The sequence below is a fragment of the Cyprinodon tularosa genome, unplaced genomic scaffold (genome assembly GCF_016077235.1).
Source record: "Cyprinodon tularosa strain WSP-4 unplaced genomic scaffold, ASM1607723v1 ctg257, whole genome shotgun sequence".
NCBI lineage: Eukaryota > Metazoa > Chordata > Actinopteri > Cyprinodontiformes > Cyprinodontidae > Cyprinodon > Cyprinodon tularosa.
The window spans coordinates 41,088-61,837 of record NW_024038953.1 but is presented as its reverse complement, the minus strand read 5'-3'; the positions used below and the strand labels follow the sequence as shown (position 1 = coordinate 61,837).

The following is a 20,750-nucleotide window of genomic DNA, read 5'->3' as shown; positions in this document are numbered from 1 at the left end:
CTGTTGCCTGCAAGTAGAAGTGATTATAGCAACTTTAAGCTTGTTTTAACTTAAAATATCTGTTTATTTAATCTTAAAAAGTTAATCCAGGAATTTAAGACATAGATAAAAACAGCTTAGGAAGAAATCAGCTTACCCCATTTTCTTTTTCCACAGAGACAGATATTTCATTCCTTTGAGTGTGAAACCATTGCCTCTGATGGTTGAGATTGTGTCTAAGTTTCCTCCGGCTGAGTGTAAAGTGCAGCTCTTCACATGACAGTGGGGATGTTTTCTCTTAAGATGTTAAAGATTAATAGCATCAGCTGCTGTTTCTCGACAACAGTAGCCAGACTGAACAGAGTAAGTGGCTAAAACATTGTAAATAGATAATTGGCCTCTTTCTTTCTACTACTTTGAGCATTATTTAATTAAGGAATAGCCTTACAAAGCTGTTAACAGCTTAAAAGCTGAGTTTGCATGATACGGGCCCTTTAATGTGAATTTACCAGGGTATTAATAACATGAATTATTTGAAGTTAAAATAGATGTGGCTTCAGGCTGTAGTTCATTAAAGGGCCGAGATGATCCAGTAATTTTTAGAGAGATTTGGAAACACCTAGATAAACTGAGTAACAGGCCGCCTGTAGTTCTTGTTGGCTCTTAGCAGCACAGATTCAACCTGTTTTTTTTTTAACATAATCAAAAATGAGTCAACTCTGAATTGGTCTGAGGTTGTAAACTGAATTCTTGGTTTCAAAAAAGCTGCTGTGAGTTAGTTTAATTAGATCGGAATAGCTTTGATGAGTCACCATGACAACAGGCGACAGGAAGTGCCTATATCACACAAATGGAACTAGACCTTGACAAACTTTATTGTCATTTTGTATACAGTGTATACACATTTTGATGCATACTGCTTCAAAAGTGAATGAGAAGCTTAGCAGTGAAATGAACATTTCCATTTATAAAGTGCAGCAGTGATCAAAAAGTAAACAGTGTAGGAGAGACATGATCCAAAAGGCATTGAAGTGGACGGTTCAGAGCAGTGCAAAATAAATGATTCAATATGGTGCAAAAGGCAGTAGAAACACTGATTTGAGTTCTAGTTAAAAGGATTTGAAAATTGGCCATGTAGTGTCAATATGATGTTTACAAGTGTGATGCAGTCTTGATTTTTGACTTAATTAGAATTTCAACAGTTCAGCAGTCTTATGGCAGCGGGGAAACAGCTGTTGCAGAACCTGCTGGCCCTCCATTGAATGCTGAGAAGCTTCTTTCCAGAGGGCATAAGGCAGAGCCCTCTGAGCCCTCTCTTCATATCACCCGAATCATACAATGCATCCAGTCAGCTGGTCTCTCAATGCAATTGATAACATTTTCTCAATTAGAAAACAGGCTTAAGTCTTGTCCTGCTGGCACATACTTTGTGGGATAAACTCTAGACTCCTGGAAGGCTTGCAGAATGGTGTGTTTTACGATGCTGTCAGTCAAGGACGTGGAAGACATATACATGTTTGGACTTAAGATACTCAGATATCATCTGTATGGATTACGAGGATACCTGATGTATCTACAATTATGGAGGATGTCGGCGACAGTTGATGCGCTCACAAAGGCTGTGAACGAGCAGGACTGTGAGCTGAGCCGTATGCTGGGTGCGATGGAACGGCAACCTGGCTGTGGTGGTTGACCTCAAGGGTAAGATGGGATAATATCTTGGATGTGCATGCTCGCTTCAAGGCAGAAAAGTCCAACAAGTTTGGAATACTGGATTCGCCATTAGGAGCACAGCGACAAAGACTTCAAGGCAGGTGAAAGATTCTGTGCAGCTTGCTCTTAAAACAAGTTTATTCTGGACTTCGGCCGGCCCCTTATCAAAACTCCGCTGGATGTTAGGGCGGAAGAGCCCAGAACTCAGATGGGGACGAGTGGGAGGTGAATCTTCTGGGTAATTTTGTCTTCGGGTGTTGCCAGGTTTGAAATGGCAACTGGGTGCTGGTTGAAAATCCTCCTGAGTTTTTCAACAACTCCATCAACACAGAAATTGACGATGTTCCTTCTTCTCTTTTCTTCCTTCTCAGCAGACCTCTTCTTGTTGGTTTTTAGAAATGCCCATCTGGGATAACTCCAGATGTCCTAATGTGTCCCTGTTCTCTTATCCTCCCTCTGTTGATGGTGGGAATGGTTTCTGCTCATGTCTGGAGGGTTCTGATGATGCCTAGTTTGTGTTTCAGTGGGTGGAGTGAGTCAAAAGGGAGGTACTGGTCGGTGTGCAGGTTTCCTGTAAACTGAGTTGTCTGTCTTCCATGATGTGAACCACGCAGTCCAGGAAAGCAAGGCTGTCATCTTTCACATCTTCCCGTGTGAACTGGATGTTTCTGTGCACTGCGTTGTTGAAACTAATTCTAGAAAACCTCACATCCAGCTGCCAAGACCAAATTTTTTCAAGCATGAACATGACCTTGATGACTGAGAATCTTCACAAACATTTCTGCTGAAATGTTTGTCTGGTGTTTATATGTGCGTTTTTGTGCTGAGGTTCTTTTTTGATATCTTAAACTGTACCCTGTTAAGGATAAAGTGTGAAATATGCTTTTTCCCCTCTCCCTCCCCAATGTGGCTCCAATCTTTCCACTGAGATAAAAGGCAACGCCCTAAGGAAACCACCACACGACGGGGTAGCCGTACGGTAGCCGAAAGAATGCGCCTAATGACAGTGTTCTTTAGCACACATGGTCTCAGTTAATCATTCCCCTGTCCAGGCCCCCGCAAATGTAAGTGATGTATGTGATATAATGCAAATAAAGATTGATTCATGTATTTACTATAAATGTGGTATCTTCATTCGTTTAGGCAATCACAAGAACAACATGGGAGATAATTTTGTTATAAGTCAATCAATGGAGGAGTAGAACCTCTATACATCCCCTGTAGTCAACATGGAATAATAATGAGATCTTGTGTTGTAGGCCCTGCACTAAGGCCCCAAGGAGTGGTTCAAGCCACTGGGTTTAGCAGTGGGTTCAAGCCATTTTGCAGCAGCTTAGTGAGGCAAAACTGCATGTTTTAGTCTTCAAAAAATAAACCAATAAACATAACTTTAACAGGTCTGTTATGGACTATAACGTGGTACGACTTCTGAGTACTGAAGCATCTTTGTCAAAATTTGGCAGCAAGTAATCATGTAGAGGAGTTCCTCCATCATCTGAACCTGGACAATATGCAGATCATGAACATGGTAACACCTGGAGGTATCGTTGCGACGTCTGGCTCAATGTTCCAGCCTCCACCAAACTGTTCATCTTCTGCGCTACACTTCCTGCTGGTGGATAATGAGCAGGACTGCTCTACCTAGAAACCTTGAAAACAGAGCATTTAAGGCTTCATTATTTTGTGATAAGCAAAACTCATGTTCTGTAAGTAGAAATAGGTAAACAGTGGAATAAATCTGTGAGGGACCTTTTCCAGAAGCAGGAGCAAGTTTAGGTTCTTCAGCAGATCTTCCTCCAGCCCTTCAGCATACCGTCTTCCGTCCATAAGATGATGAAGAACGAGTCCGAATCCAGCACTGAGGAGACAAAAGAATTGAAGGAAAGTATGGCCATAATGACACAGGTCCGCACACCAGCTGCCACAACATACTTCATCATTGGTGAGAAATAAACTCTGCCATCAGCGGGCCTGATCTCTCACTGCCTGTATTTATCTGTTCCAGTGATGTCTCAGATAGCTGGTCCTGGTACCTCGGAGCGTCCTACTGTGACCATCACATCCCAGGCCCCTCCAGCAGCCAATAATGGCAGCCCATCAAGTTAACCCAATGCAGCTGTACCTTCAGTCTAAACAAAACACACACAAAGTAATGCCCTGAAAAGATTATGTCCCTGTCGAACGGTCTGGATCAGAATGTTTATGGAAAATATAAACACTTTACCTAAGTGCTGAGTGATAAGCAAAACTCAACTGTAAACACACTTTACAGGAGGCTTTAAATTGTTTTTTATTTTACAGGAGGAAGGAACGCCTTTCTCTAAATTTTCTGATTCCACAGCACTGTTTCACAAAGTCTTCTGTGCTACAGTAACACCCTGTGCTATATTTCTGTTGCTGTGAGGAATCTCCACCTTTATGAAAACCTAATATCATTTTGTTTGGAAACGCATGGAAACATAAAATGCAGACATTAAAAACACTTCTACACAAAAAAATACGCATCTTTCAGGGACATCCTTGCAAAAATAAAAACACCCCTCAAAAGCAGATTAAAGTATTAAAATAAAAACATTAAAGAATAAAAACCTACAAGAGAAAATAGAAGTATTTGTAAATCTAAAAGATGTAATTAATGTAAATATTTTCACAGACAAACACATCACCTTTAAGGAGAGTTTTTGAACTATTTGCTTTTGACATCAGCTAATTTTATTGATTGCTTTTAATAAATTGTACTCCAGGTACAATTAAAATGTGCTTTTATCTTACGATTCTTGAAAAAATACATACCAGTAATTTAATTTAAATGGAAATGCATCTGTTCACTCTTTGTTTGAACTATCCTATGAAACATAATATTGTACCAAAAAATTATTTCATGTCTTTCTTATGAAATCTCCACAGCCATTCAAGCACACATACTTATAATAATCAGGACAAAAGCAGTGTTGTAACATAAACAAAAAGTGAGCTGCATTCCACATAAAGATGCAGGAATTAGCGTCCAGAGGGTATAAATTTAAACATTTTCCGGGGAAGGAAACCTCCGGACCCCCCTAAGGCCACACAAAGCCTAAAGTTGTGATAAACCAAGTTGTACACCCTATAAAATATACTTTAAACCAGGAATTATACTATAACTGTTCCAATTTGTTCATATCAAATACAATTTTAGCTCTTATAAAAAAAGAAGATGAAGTTTTAGAGATTATTCCTCAAGCTGTTACTCGGTTATTCATGCAAGGTCAGTGTATCCGTCATTCCACCCAACACAAACAATCAAGTCTGTGAAAACACAAAAACTGCATCAAGAATTGGTTTTAGTTACACTAAAATCCCCAGGAGTAAATCTCCTAGAGGTTTACCTGCTAATGTCCCTTTCACACCTTGACGATTTAACCAGCGTATGTCTGACGTACGGAAAATCTGGCTAAAAACGCTGGCATACGTTGGATAAGTTATAGGTCAGTTTTGTATAAGTTATGAGCACGCTGAAGTAGGCTGGCACACGTCAACATACTGTAAGTACGTCAAAACATTTTAAGCATTTACTTATACCTGGGCCATAAGTTACAGGTAGGTTTTTTGATGGTTGACATACGTTAAGTGTAAGTTACTCATAGGTCATGGCGTCGTGATGCTTTATTTAAAACCTATGAGTAACTTGTGCATAACTTACGCGTAACTTATCAAGACGTTTTCTCCAACGCATATCAACGTATTTGATGTGTTCCAGACCACCGCTGAATGTGTTTCTAACGTACAGCTACCGTTAAATGGCGTATTGGCAGCGTTTTCGATATAAAAGGGGATTCACAGGAGGAAACCGTCAGTTCTACAGTTTAACACCCACAGCCGCTAACAACAAATTTTCTAGCAGACATCATGCTCAATCTACTGTGACTGCAAATCCCCTTTCTTTTTCTTTTTTTCTTTTAAACAGCAGCTAGGTTATTACTGCGATCAAATAAATCTTTTTATGCAGACCAGACGCCTCCGGGCGCATTCCCCCCCCCCCCCCCCCCCCCCCCCCCCCCCCCCCCCCCCCCCCCCCCCCCCCCGTATTGCATAAGTTTGGCTTTCGTTGGACATAAGTTCTGGACTCGTGATGAATACTCCATGTAAACGCTCAAAATTAAACACATCGAAAGTTCAGCGTATGCCATCGTTTTAGAAGATTCTGGGATGTCAGGCATATGCTGGCTAAATCGTCAAGGTATGACAGGGCCTTTAAATACATCTGATTTAAATCAATTCAGGTCTTAAAATGTATCACTTCTGACCATCTGGATTTAGCTAGCACTTCCTTTTACCTCCATGATGGCAGAAAGCTTTATATATCTTAAATTCTGTTAAGAATTAACCTGCTACATGTTACTCTACAGCTACCTGAAGCATTGAAGCTGAAATGGTTTGTTTATGTTGGACTCATTCTGTTTTTGGTTGGACCTTTATCAAAGGTAGATTTCAATAAAAGAAACAACAAAGAAATATCTTTGCTTTCTACTTGTTTTTTAAATGTGGGTTGATCTACACCAGCAAAGTACGTTGGTGAGCTCCAATGAACAAATGATGCAACAGTGCAAAATACAAGACTTTCATGATTTGCAAGGGTATAACCATTTCTCCACTTCTTTTCTGATTGCAGGTTAAATGTAGAGGACAAATTTTATGGATTAAGTTTTTTTAGGATAACATTAACTTGTGTGATCAATTAATCAAGTGCTCCATAATATTTATTTAATATACAAAAATCATTTATCTTAACAATTGTTAATGTAGTTATTTTGTTGTAGGTGCAACCACAGTTAGACGGCAGTGAGACCGCAGATGGAAATACAAAACTATCTGAGGCCTACCTCTACAGAGGAGCGGACCCGCTCAGATATAACAGCTGCGGTGCATCCTAATTTACATAAAATAGCTAAATAATATCGGTTGATACCAGCAACATTGGTACCAAGCGAATGGGTCTCCTCCAAAGCTGGAGAGGTAATGAAAGAAGAGGGGAGCAGGCTGAACCAGGCACTGCTGAAAAGAAATATTTTTTTAATACAAATTTTTTAACTACAAAACAAATTCACACAACCATCTCCTTCCAATTTTACAGTTTAAAGTGACATAAGCACAGTTGCAGAGGCACATACCATTCCCACATCATCGTTTTGTCATATCGTTTTTATCTAAATTACAGAATTATAGTCTGAGATACAATTAAACAACATTGAGCTCAGAAAAGCTTCAGCAATAATAATCAAAAGGGCTTTATGTCTCTTTAAAATTCCACAAGTCAGAATTTTTTTTATTCATTTATTTATACTATCATTATCAATACTAATATTATGGAACAAATTAGTTCAGTCGTGGATTAATTTAGACAAATGTATTTCTCATAGCCAATCAGCAGATGTCGCCATTCAAATCTGTTCAACTGTATTAAGCATGATGTTGAGTTTTTATCCAGTGGACTTTATTCACAACTCCACTACTTCCTGAAGTTAAAGCAGCTCATTTGTTCCCTGTCTTTCTCTACTGAATAAACTGATTAATCTAACTTTGCCTGACCTCAGAAAGCATTGGCCAGATACACCTGGATTAATCAGTTCATCCAGTAGAGAAAGAAAGGAAACAAAGAAGCTGCCTTAACATCAGGATGTAGTTTTCAAAATTGCCATCACTACTAGAGACTGACATTTTTTGGGAAAAAAATTTTTTTCCCCAAGGGGGTCCCGGGGAATCCCAGGGGGTTTCCCCGTGGGTGGGAGTCAGTACTTAAGTAAAAACGATCACTTTGGATTGGGACGGTACGGATTTAAAAACACTAAGGGAGCGGGACGGGAGGGGGAGAAAACCAAATAGAAAAACAAAAAAAAAAACTGGGTTATTGCCAAAAAAAAATTAAAAAAAAAAAAAAAAAAAATAGAAAGAAAAAAAATCCAGAATGGGGGCCCCATTGTGAAAAGTTTTTTTTTTTTGAACCCCACCCCTTAAAAAACCCCCCGGAGTAAAAAAAAACTACACCCCCCAAAAAACCCAAACAGTGTTTTCCGTCTGAGTTTTTCCCCCGGCGTCAAAAACAACAATGGGGGACCAAACAGTTTACCATTTAAAAACGGGGAATTAAATGCCCCATTCAGAGAAATTCAGATTAAAGGGATTGGCAGAAATCTTATTAAAGGGAAAAACAAAAGAATGGGGTGGTGCAGGGGGCGGGGGGTCATTCTAAAGGGGGAGCGGGATGGGGGGGGAAATTTAAAGGGTTCCCCGGGGAGGGGGAAACGGGACGGGTTTTAGTTTTTCTACTCGGGCCCCGGGAGGGGACCCCTTTTTTTTTCTGGGGGAGTGGGAGGGGAAACAGGAGTAAAAATTTTCCACCCCCGGGTGTCAGTCTCTAATCACTACGGGAAAAAAAACCCAAACATTATTTTTAAAAATTTGCTATCAAGAAGTTTAGCTTGTATTGGATCACCACCAAAATTTCCAATATATACATCTGTGATTTATGGAACATCATTTCCATTTAAGACCAAGAGTTAACTTACCTGTCAGGGGAATCCACAAAATAAAAGGTCGGAATCCCCGGGACAGACCACTTTTCCACAAGGGGCTGCAATGCCAAACCTGCTTTTTTTGGTAGTTTCCCCCCTACCGGGGAAAGCCCGGGTATGTTTTGTTCCCCACATTTTTTTGTTTTTTCCGCATAAAAAATTTAAGGGTCGGGTCCCAAATAAAATGTTAACTAAGAAAACCAGAACCAGAAGATTGCAGATCTGCATTACCTACACATTTTGGCCTCTCTTGGTAGTAGAAATGTTGGCTTTGATTAGATTTAATGTTTAAAGTAATGTTTGGGTTCCCACAATCCAATGCTGCAATAGCCTTGCTGAAGATATCTCACAGAGAAAACATTATTTTTTTTTTTTAAAAATTTACTTTTAAAAACCCCCAGCAAAAACCCCAAAGAGGCAAAAAAAACGATTTTAGGGGGAATTTTGTTTTTTTCCACCTTCGCTTTTAAAAAACTAAAAAAAACGTTTTAAAAACTTAATGAGAGCATAAATACAGAGCAGCCACTTCCTGGTCTTTGACTGGCAATAGATGTACACCTGCTGCCCCTGCTGGTCAGAAGTAGAAAGGTAGCCATCTTTAGGCCAAAAGCAATGGTTAAATAAACTACACAGCTGGCACAGAGCAGTGAAGCAAGAGCAGCTGACCCTAAAAATTTTTAAAAACTAAATAAAACCTGTAAACCCGGGTTATGGCTCCCACGAGCGTAAAGTTCCGTAAAAAGGGGCCCGGGGAAAAGCAAACTTGTGATGCTTTTCAGCTGGGCCCAACCAGGACGTTTTCAAAAGGCCCCCTTAAATTCATGTCTTTTAAAGCAGTGGAGACATAATTTTTAAATTTTACTTGCTGTTAGAGTGCTCAGTTTCAAAAGGAAAAATCTTTCAACACAACGGGACGGGGAAAAAAAAAAAACAAAAAAACTAGTTTTTAAATAAAAGAAACAATTTTCTTTTGTCTTCACTTCCCCACATTCCATCATTTTTAAAACCCTGTAAAAATGTGAGCAGCTCCCAAATTTTTTTATTAAAGTTTCGGGTTTGGGTATTTAATAAAAAAAAAAATATTCCATTAGATAATTTTATGTTTTCATTGGCTAAAAAAAAACATATTTCAACACATAATTGCATATCAAATTGAACATCACTACATTTCTTTTCATTTGTATTTATTTTGAATAATTTCTCTATTTTTACTGCTTCATCTACAATAAAACAATAAAGAATAAAACAAAATTAAACTTTGTGTCTTTAACAGATTATCATGGGAGATTGCTAATCTTATGCATCAGTGCCAGATATTCTGCAGCTGACATATCATGCAGGGGTCATCACAAATGGACCCAATGGCTGAGCCTCAGCTTGGGTGAAAAGTTCAATTTGTCAAAAGTTTTTATTGCTTATCTTTCAGTCTGTAGGACTAATTCAGTTGTATAAAACGGCATTTGGGTTAGATTTAAAATCACAGTTAGTTTACCCACAATTCAATGCTGCATGAGCAAAGCTAGAGCAAACACACAAAATTTGTTCCTCTTTTCCTTTTTTTCATTATTTTCATCTTCTTCTAAAAAAAAAAAAAAGCAACAATTAAATAGAACAAATATGAGAGATTAGAATATAAATCTGTTTGTTGTGCGATAATGAGCTTGTTTTACTTGTAGGACAACCATTTCCGGTTTTCCTTGTAGAGAAAACATTTTCTAGTGCTGAGTGGGTGAAGCTGCCCCCCAAACCCACGTAAAAAAAAACTCTAAAAAATTAGACTGAATGGTTAGTGCAACGTTAGTGCAGATTTGTGTGAAAAAAAAAATATCGTTTGTGTATTTTTGTTTAAGAGATTTTAAAAAGATTTTTTTTTTAGGTCATCCGGAGGTAACCATCCCCCTTTTAAACCCCTTTTTTGGGAACAAAGTGGTCTCGTTTTTTAGTGCTTGTTTGTGCTGATTTGTGAATTTTAAAACGGTTTTTGTGCAAATTTTATTTTTAAAAGTATAATCATTTTAATTTTTGGTTGATGACGTCCCCCATCCCCCCATAAACCCCTCCGATTTGACCCAAATTTGGTTTCTCTTTTTTTTATTTGTTTTGTTTGTGCTATTTGTGCAGTTAAAAAAAAACATTTTGGGCTGCTTTATTTTTAAAGATATAATTTTTTAAATTTTTTTTGGCGGGATGACACCCAACCATCCCCCCCATCAAGCTCCGTTTTTGACCCAAAGTGGGTCTCATTTTTTGTGCTTCTTTTGTGGATTTGTGCATTTTTTTAAAACGGTCTTTTTGTGCTGCTTTCCCTTTTTTAAGATAAAAATTATTTTAATTTTTTTGGTGATGACTTCACCACCCCCCCATCAAGCTCCGTTTTGATCCAAATGGTTATTTTTTAGTGCTTGTTTGTGAGATTTGTGCATTTTTAAAAAACGGTCTTTTTTTGCTGCTTTACTTTTTTTAAGATATAATTTTTTTAATTTTTTTGGCTGTTGCTCCCCCACCCCCCCACCCAAAAGCTCCGTTTTTGACCCAAAAGGGTCTCATTTTTTGTGCTTTTTGTGCTAAATTTTTTTCCCCATTTAAAAACCCCGACATTTGTGTGCTTTACTTTTTAAGTATAATCTTTTTAAATTTTTTTTGGGCTGACATCCCCCCCCCCCCACCCAAGCCCCGGTTTTTGACCCAAAAAGTGGTCTCTTTTTTTAGTGCTTCGTTTTTTGCTGATTTGGGGATTTAAAAAAAGGGACATTTTTTGCTGCTTTATTTTTTGGGATATAATCTTTTTTAAATTTTTTTTTTGGCTGACTTCCCCCACCCCCCCTTCAAGCTCCGATTTGATCCAAAGTTGGTCTCATTTTTTAGTGCTTCGTTTGTGCTGATTTGGGCATTTAAAAACCGGGACATTTGTGTGTTTTATTTTTAAAAAATTTTTATCTTTTTAAATTTTTTTTGGTGTAAACATCCCCATCCCCCCATAAAGTTTCCGATTTGACCCAAAGGGGGTTCCCCTTTTTTAGTGCTTCTTTTGTGTGATTTGGCAGTTAAAAGGTCATTTGTGCAAATTTTATTTTTTAAAGATTTTTAACATTTTAATTTTTGGCTGATGACGTCCCCACCCCCCCCATCAAGCTCCGTTTTTGATCCAAGTGGTCTCTTTTTTTTGTGCTTCGTTTGTGCTGTTTTGTGCAGTTAAAAAAAACCCCTTTTGTGCTTGTTTTACTTTTTAAGATATAATTTTTTTAATTTTTTTTTGGGCCCTGAGGGGACACCATTCCCCCCCTTTCAACCCTCCGTTTTTACCCAAAAGGGGGTCCTTTTTTTTAGTGCTTCGTTTGTGTTAAATTTGTGCTTTTTAAAAACCCGGTCATTTTTGGCTGCTTTACTTTTTAAGTTTAAAATTTAAATTTTAATTTTTTTGGTTGATGACATCCCCATCCCCCCTTCGCCCCGATTTGACCCAAAGGGGTCTCATTTTTTGTGCTTCGTTTGGGGCTGATTTGTCCCATTTAAAAAACGGTCATTTGGGGCTCCCTTTATTTTTTTAAGAATAATTTTTTTAAATTTTTTTTGGCTAAAGACATCCCCCTTTCCCCCCATCAAGTTTCCCGTTTTGACCCAAAGTGGTCTCATTTTTTAGTGCTTCGTTTGTGCGGGATTTGTCCCATTTAAAACAAACATTTTTTGTGTTTTTATTTTTTAAAGAATAAAAAATTTTAAAATTTAGGGGGGTGGGGTAAACCCCCCCCCTATTAGAGAGCTGCGGAAGGAAAAAATTTCAGCAGCAAAGAAAGGAGTCTCGTCAAAAAGTTAGTTGGGGGTTCCCCCCCCCCCTAGGGCATGCCCAGTGGATTTTTTAAAGTGTGTAACTGATGACATGAAAATTTTTATTATGCCTTGGGGGTTTGAAAAATTTTCCTTATAAAACCTTTCTTTTTTAACTGTTTTGGGTTTTTTTAAGCTGCAGCTTTAGTTTTTTAGCTGCAGCTTTAGTAGTACAAACCCTAAGGGTTTTTTACTCAATGTTTTTCCTTTTTTTGGGCTTAGCCTAAATTTTTAAAGTTTAAAATACATGTTTTGTTTTCAGTCTTTATGCACGGGGATCGGATTTTTTAAATTTTCCTTTTGGTTGGGGGGGGGGGAAAACTTTTTTCTTTTTTGGTTGATTTAATTTTTTTTGGGCTAGATTGACCATAGGTGTCAGGGGCTAATGATATTTTTTTTATGGTGAATGTTTTTTCATGCCTGATTACTTACTTTTTGCTTACTGATTTTTAAATGATTTTTAGTATGATATTATTTGTTTTTTTTCTTTAGCCCAAAACCAAGACCCTTGATTACTCCCTGTATCCCTTTAAAGCCCTCAAATAAAGTTTGCATTGTAGTATTTTGCCCCCGCCCTTTCGGGCAGATTCAATTTGCCCCCTAAACCTTTTTTATAAGTCTTTAGTTTTCTTCGTCATATTTGGTATTTCTATGATAAACCCGGGGGTTTGAATTTATGAAGCTGTGTCATTTCCCATCCCCCAGCGGGGGTTCAAAAAAAAAACTGTATCTGGGTTTTTAAAAAATTCATCCATTTTTGGCTCTTTTTAATTTGTCAACAAAAACCCTTTGGGAAATTTAAAAAAGTTTTTTTTTAAGATTTGCAGCCCAGTAATATTTTGGGTGCGGGACTGCTACGTTTTTAATAAAAAGTTTATGCTGAGCTAAATTAAAATAAAAAAAAAAATTGCTCAAACATTTTTTGTAATTTCTAATTATTTAATTAACCCAAATTTTTATTAATTTTTGGACAATTTTTCCCCACTCCACGCTTTGAAGTTTAGTAATGAACGGGGGGACCTTAGCCTAATTAAACCCTTTTGCTTGAACAGAAAAAATTTTTTTGGATTTTTTTCCCTTACAGATGCTTTTTTTTCTTTATAGTCAAACCACTTTTCCCTGTATTTTGTTTTAGTTTACTACTTAGCCTGTAAACTGAAATTTGCTTTTTTTTTTGGTGCAGAAACCCCAAAAAAGGGAAAGAAATTAATAAAAATTAATAATAATACATTTTTTTTAGCAGCCCCCCTTTTTTGAACCATAGTACTTTACAAAAAAATTTACAAAAGATAAATAAAAAGAGAGATGAAATACAAAAATGTAATAAAGTTTTGCTTCAAAATTTTTCAACTATAAAAAAAGTCCCCTTGAAATTTTAATAAAACCTTTTTACTTTCAAAGGGAAGAAAAAACATTCTGTTTTGGAAAACGAATTTTTGTTAACTTTTGCATTTTGTTTTAAAAGGGAAAACCCCCTTTTTTAAACCCTGAAAATATGGGCCCTTTAACAACTGGGAACTCTTCTGGGTTCTAAAAACCTGCCTTCCAAAGTTATTTTTTTTAAAACAGAAAATTTTAATTGCTGGGTAAAAACAAAGCATGTGGATGCCTTTGGTTTTTTTCAGGCCCCGGGTCTTCACTCCCCTTTGCCAGATCATAAAAAGTTCCACATACATGGGCTTTTCCCGGCAGTGGGCAGTGTAATGCCCAAAGACCGTTTTTGGTTTTGAGCTGGCCGGGGAAAGGGGACACTCCTTTTAAGGTCAGTGTTTTTCCCTTGGGAAAGAGCCAAACAGGGGGAAAATTTTCACAAAAAGGAAATTCAGTTGTGTTTGCAAGGTCAGTGTCAATCCATGCTTTTTCCCCAAAACGGTAGCTGTGAGTCACTCTTCCAGCACAGGGGCATTTTTCCTGAAGGAGTGGTTTGTTTTGAATTCAGCCTGGACACTCTGATTCTCCTCCAGTGGGCGTAGGCAGGGAGACTCTGGGAAAAAGAGCCCGTTTTTTTTTACTGCAAAGTCCCAAGGGGGAGAAATGCCCAAAAGTCCCCCCAGGACAGAGATTCAGGAGGGAAAAAAAAAATTTTGGGATTCCCTTGTGATTCCCTTTTTTTAGCTGGGAAATACGGTGAAGAGGGAGTGGCTTTTAAAAGGGAAAAACTTGAAAAAATTCCTCTTGTTTTTTCCCTTTTTGTACAGATGTTGATGGGCACGATTTGGTAGGCGCCAGAACCCCAAAATGGATTTCTCAAAAATTGTACAAAATAGCTGTGCTCTCTCCCCAATATATCCTTTGGGTCACCCCTCTGTAAAATGGCTTTAACCAGCTGCAAAAATGGGGTTGTCACCGTTTATTCCGAAAAAACATTCTTTAAATCCGGGGCTGTCACAAAAAACACAAAATTTAAACACTGGGCAGAAAGCATCAAAAGAAAATGTTGGGTTTAGACCCGAGGGTTGCTGACTTCCCAAAATCCTTTAATTTTGGGAGGTAGGTTTTCCCTTTTTTTTTAGTCCCCCTTTCACTCTTTTTTTCCCCCCAAAAGAAAAAGGCTGCATGGGGGCCTTCAGTGCAGGGAAATGAGATATTTAAAATTTTGCTTTCTTTTTTTAGGGGGGAAAAAAATTTGTCCCCCTTTCCCGTTTTCCACCCCATCTTTATCTGTGGAGGAAAGTCTGTGGTTTTTTTCGGATTCCTTTAGAGTGGTAAGGGGGTCAAAATCTTCTTTGGCTTCCGCACTGTGGTTAGTCGTGGGATGCAGTTTTTTATTGGGTTTCCTTTTTTTAATCCCGTTGTTTTTTCCCCCCATTTTTTGTTTTGCAGAACAAAAAACCCCCATATTTCCTTTTTATGAAGGAAAGAGGGCGGGAAAAGAAGCGGGTAACTCGAATAGGCAAATTGTCGTGTTTAAAAAATTTATGTTTTAATTTTTGGGAAATCTTGCTTCTTAACAGTGGTGAGCTTGCGTGAGGCTGGGTGCTTTTGGGGGAGGGGGACCATTTAAAAAACCTGTCCAAAGTGGAAAATAAATTGAAGTCTTTTTAGGGGTGGAACAATCTCAGGTAGAAAAATGGATGTTATCCCTATCCCCCCTTGGCTGCAGCGGTGGGCCGCTCTCCTCCCCATAAAGTTTTATACCCGTCTCTTTGGGCAGTTCCCGGATCTCATCAAAAAAGGGTCCCCCTTTATGCATTTTCCTCTGTGGGCTTCGTGGAATGTTGAAAAAGGGCTTTTGTGATCTGTGTTTAGGTATTTTTTACACCTCTTGATTCCAGAGGGGGCTCCCGAAATGTAAACTCCCTCTGCTTCGCTGAGAGCCAAACAGTGATGGCTGTTATTTGCTGTTTTGGGATGGGGTTAAAATTTTGACTTGGAAAGCAGCTTTGATTTGGGCCCGACAAAGAAGGGCTTTTTTACACGGGTTGTGAATTGTTTTTAAGGGAGCTCCCCCTGGAGATCATCTTTATTTCAGTGTGCCAAAAATCCACCCTGATGAAACAAGGAAAGGGGTTTCCCCCCGACCGGTTCCCAAAATAGACCGGAAGCCCCTCATTAATGTATGTCTTTAGACAGGGTAAAGGGGTGAAAACCTTCACCCGAGGGACCTAGTTAGCAGTGAAAAGCACTCACGGCTTCTTTTGGGATTTGCAGCACCTGTCCCAAGCCAAATTTTGTCAGCCATGTTGCAATAGCCCTTAATGTCGTGTCTCTCTGACAGCATTTGCACTACCCGGGGCGGAACAAATTTTCCCCCGTCAACCCCTTGATATAGGAAGATGTGGGCCAGATGTACCATTTGGTTTTTCACCAGGTTTTTCTCAAAAAACTGAACCTGTTGCAAACAAAAACAAAAAATTTCTGAGGGGGATTTTTTGGACAATGGGTTTATACAGAGGAGCTGAGGGGGGACCCCCAATGTGGGAGAAGAATTATTTTAGACCCAAAAAGTCTCTTATACTTCCACTGTGAGGTGAGCTTTTTTTTTTGGGCAAACTTTCAAAGACAGAATTTGGGTCTTTGTCACCCAATTCTAAATCTTTTTCCTCCTGCTTTGCTTTTCGGTTTGGGTCGCCAAAAATTTTGGGGGGTGAATTGGGTTTAGGATCTCCAAAATCACCTCAATTCCCATGCCTTCGCTGACCTCCATAAAAACCCCGGGTCCTTTCCCGCCTCACACAGCTCTTTTTAAAACTTTTGCAGGAAACTTTCCAGACAAAACCCCTTTGGGAAAGCCCCGGTTTTTTGCAGGGAGGGTATCCCCGTGTCTTCGATTTGGAAAAAATCCCGAATCATTGGGCTGTTGATATTGGTTTTTTGGGGACATGTCATTTTAACGTTTGGGCCCCGACAATCTTTACAGAAGGCCCCTTTATATCGATGTAATTGTTTGGGGGCGTTGGATATAAACCCCTTTGGGTCCCCTGGGGAAAACCCCAAATTTTACATTTTTCTTTTAATTTTTTCCCTTTTCAGATGGTTAATTAATTTACTCCAAGTGCCTGGTTTTAAAATCATATTTTCCCTTTTGCCAAAATGGGTGGGAAAATTTTTTCATTATATTGTACTTTCTTGGTTCAAAATTTTATTTCCTTCCTCCAAAAAGGGGCTTCAATTGAAAACATGAGGAGCTGTTTACTCCCCGAAGAAATAGAAACCAGAGTCAAAATCCCATGTCCAAATCTGCTCTCAGGATCACTTTCCGCCCATTGATCTCCCCAAAAATGGGCCAGATGGGTTTTGTCTGTTTAAAATTTTTAAAAGGTACACAGGGTTTTGGAGACATCTTGTTTTCCCGCTGATGGGCTTTAAATTTGTCCAAATAGCAGGGAAGGGAGGAGTGGCATTTTGCCATTTAGGGGAAAAATGGCCCCCTTTTTTAATTGCAGACAACTGCAAAAAAAGGGAAAAACCCTTGGGTTCTGATGGCTGTGAGGCATCTAGTTGAAAAAATAAAAAAAATTTGATAGCTTTTAAAACAAAATATTCGGGCTTTTAGGGAAATTTTCTTCAACTAAAAAATTCAGTTTAAATTCGGGTTTTCCCCAAATCAATATGCCCTTTATGTTTTAATTTTTAAATTTTAAATCGGGTTTTTTTGGGTTTTTGCACATTTTTGCATTTTTATTGGGTTGTTAATTTCATTTAAAGTATTAGTTCAAATTTAAAAAAGTTTCCTTAGCCATGTTTGGGGTCTAAGATTTGGGCCCAATCCCTAGATAAATGGTTTTGCTTTAATAAAATTTAAAAAATCTGGAATTAAAATGTAATTGAATTTTGGATTTACAGAAATCTGTCTGCTTTGTATTAAATTAAATATCGGATACCCTGGCCAACTTAGCTAAAAATAACGTAGTTGCTGTTGATCGTGTCACGTTTGTTACTAAAACCTTATTTGTTGCTAACATTTACTGCCATGTGGCTGCTAGCCCTGTATGTATGGCATTCAACAATGCATCTCCCATTATTTATTATCTTACCTTGCTCTAAAATCACGTTTGACGGATGTTGACGTTTGAAGGATTTCACTTTTATTGATATATATATGATCTAATTTGATTCTTTCTACGCACAGTTCACTGACTCACTAGGTGGCGTCACTCCCTGTAAAGTCGTTGTGGGGACTTCCAATTTGCCAAACGGTCAATGCTGTTTTAATAACTCCTACATTTAATGTCATAAGTTACAAATTAAAGCTTGATGCATTTTATTAAAGCATTAAGAAGGTTGGTTAATTGAAATGACACTCAATTGCCTACGTGCTGTGCACTTCTAACTTCATCCTTCTGGCGCATCTCAGTTATTTTTTTAAACCAGTTTGCTGCTCAATGTGCGGAAAATAAGGGTCAACAATGTGAATACGACTATCAAAACCACCTTAAAAGAAATCGCAGTTACAATATTAGAATAATAATAATGGAATATAAGTAACAGGTAAAAGATTTGTAGAAGTTATAAGTATATAACTGTTGCAGAATGTGAGGATTTGATCATGTGCAGGCTCAGGATGGTGTGTCCCCCTCTCCATTTGTGAGACAACAATATTGCATTTCTGTGGAGAAAGGTTAATATATTGGTGGCTTTGTTGACATTGCTATATAAAGCAAAGTTCTTTAAATGAGGCACAATAAATCTTGCTGCAATCAATCTTTATTAGGGAATACAAAACAATATAAAACACATTTTACAATAACAGCTAAAACAACTTGCAATATAAAACAAATATATGAAATTAACTGCTTTCTTGAGAACAGTGGTTAGACCAAACGGTGCATCTGGCCACATCTTCTTCCACCAAGGCGTTCTGACAGCGGACCACAACTGCTGTTGTTGAATAACTACTTTCCTTTCCAGCATGGGGCAACCAAGCCACTGTATAAAATAAGTATTCTTATAACAGTGGAAAGTACAAAAAATAATAATAATAAAATAACAATAAAAACACGTTTCCCTAGAGATCTTTGCCAATTAGCATGAATATATAAATAATCTAATAAGAAGGGGACAAACAGGCTCGGTAATCTTCATAATAAAGACACTGATTTATCAGTAGAAACATTTTAAAAAGACTTCCCTTCTTTCCAGTGTTGGCAGTGAGATATAATTTACTTTTGTCCCAGACTAAATTACTGACAAGAATTTACAGGATAAAAAGCGGCCTGAAACAAAAACAGCAGTTGTAGATGTGTAATAAATGTAGTCGGTTGTGATCATCACCTGCAAGTATAGAGAATATAGTTTGAATCGGACATGCAAGCAGCACAAATGTCGGTTTTAACTGCACAAATCAGCACAAATGAAGCACTAAAAAATGAGACCACTTTGGATCAAATCGGAGCTTGATGGGGGGATGGTGATGTCAGCCAAAAAAATTAAAATGATTATATCTTAAAAAGTAAAGCAGCACAAATGTCGGTTTTAACTGCACAAATCAGCACAAACGAAGCACTAAAAAATGAGACCACTTTGGATCAAATCGGAGCTTGATGGGGGGATGGTGATGTCAGCCAAAAAAATTAAAATGATTATATCTTAAAAAGTAAAGCAGCACAAATGTCGGTTTTAACTGCACAAATCAGCACAAACGAAGCACTAAAAAATGAGACCACTTTGGATCAAATCGGAGCTTGATGGGGGGATGGTGATGTCATCAGCCAAAAAAATTAAAATAATTATATCTTAAAAAGTAAAGCAGCACAAATGACCGTTTTAACTGCACAAATCAGCACAAACGAAGCACTAAAAAATGAGACCACTTTGGATCAAATCGGAGCTTGATGGGGGGATGGTGATGTCATCAGCCAAAAAAATTAAAATAATTATATCTTAAAAAGTAAAGCAGCACAAATGACCGTTTTAACTGCACAAATCAGCACAAACGAAGCACTAAAAAATGAGACCACTTTGGATCAAATCGGAGCTTGATGGGGGGATGGTGATGTCATCAGCCAAAAAAATTAAAATAATTATATCTTAAAAAGTAAAGCAGCACAAATGACCGTTTTAACTGCACAAATCAGCACAAACGAAGCACTAAAAAATGAGACCACTTTGGATCAAATCGGAGCTTGATGGGGGGATGGTGACGTCATCAGCCAAAAAATTAAAATGATTATATCTTAAAAAGTAAAGCAGCACAAATGTTTGTTTTAACTGCACAAATCAGCACAAACGAAGCACTAAAAAATGAGACCACTTTGGATCAAATCGGAGCTTGATGGGGGGATGGTGACGTCATCAGCCAAAAATTAAAATGATTATATCTTTAAAAGTAAAATAGCACAAATGACCGTTTTAACTGCACAAATCAGCACAAACGAAGCACTAAAAAACGAGACCACTTTGGTTCAAATTGGAGTTTAATGGGGGGATGGTGACCTCTGGATGACCTAAAAAATAATCTTTAATATCTCTTAAACAAAAGTAGCACAAACGATATTTTTTTCTGCACAAATCTGCACTAACGTTGCACTAACCATTCAGTCTATTTGCAGAGTTTTTTGACGTGGGTGGGGTGTCAGCTTCACGCAGCTCTAGTGCTGCCCCCTGCTGGTATGAATGTTGAAGAGCCTGCATCTGAGAGGAAAATCCATCAATGAGCTGCTTTCATGAACCACTTATTCTACAGTTCTTTAAAGCCTCAAAAGCAGCAAAATCATCATTCTACTCAAAACATAGAAGGAAAGAAAAACATGACCAGCTAAAAATGTACTTCTATTCATTATTTAAGGTATTCTTCTTTTGCCACTAAAACAACAAAAAGCCAGCTGTTTGTAACTGACCAAATACTTATTTTCCACCATATTTTGCAAATAAATTCTTAAAAAATCAGACAATGTGATTTTCTGGATTTTTTTTTCTCATTTTGTCTCTCATAGTATATCTATGATGAAAATTACCGGCCTCTCTCATCTTTTTGAGTGGGAGAACTTGCACTATTGGTGGCTGACTAAATACTTTTTTGCCCCACTGTATGTCCTGACTAAAACTAGACTAAAATGTTGACAGTTTTTGTTGACTAAAACTAAACGAATAAAATTATGTGTTCTTGGACTAAAATTAACACTAAAATGCTCGACTTATAGTCGACTAAAACTAAATGATAAAAACTAACAAGCGATGCTGAAACTGGACTAAAACTGAAACTAAATTTAAAAATGGCTGGTAAAAATTAACACTATCCTG

General features: G+C 37.9%; 1 protein-coding gene across 2 annotated transcripts in view; it reads right to left on the bottom strand.

Annotated features, from left to right (window-relative positions):
• The window catches only part of LOC119785735, a 63,404-nt gene that overhangs the window by 6,064 nt on the left and 36,590 nt on the right, over positions 1-20,750 (bottom strand). The window contains exons 3-5 of one of the 2 annotated variants that reach the window (XM_038288499.1): positions 3,442-3,550; positions 3,228-3,341; positions 137-276 (exon numbers count right to left, since the gene is read on the bottom strand). In XM_038288499.1, the coding sequence (XP_038144427.1) occupies positions 137-276; positions 3,228-3,284 (197 nt within the window). In that variant the 5' untranslated portion in view covers positions 3,285-3,341; positions 3,442-3,550. Of the gene's footprint in view, positions 1-136; positions 3,342-3,441; positions 3,551-20,750 lie in introns of both variants that reach the window. The other variant, XM_038288500.1, reaches the window with a different exon arrangement.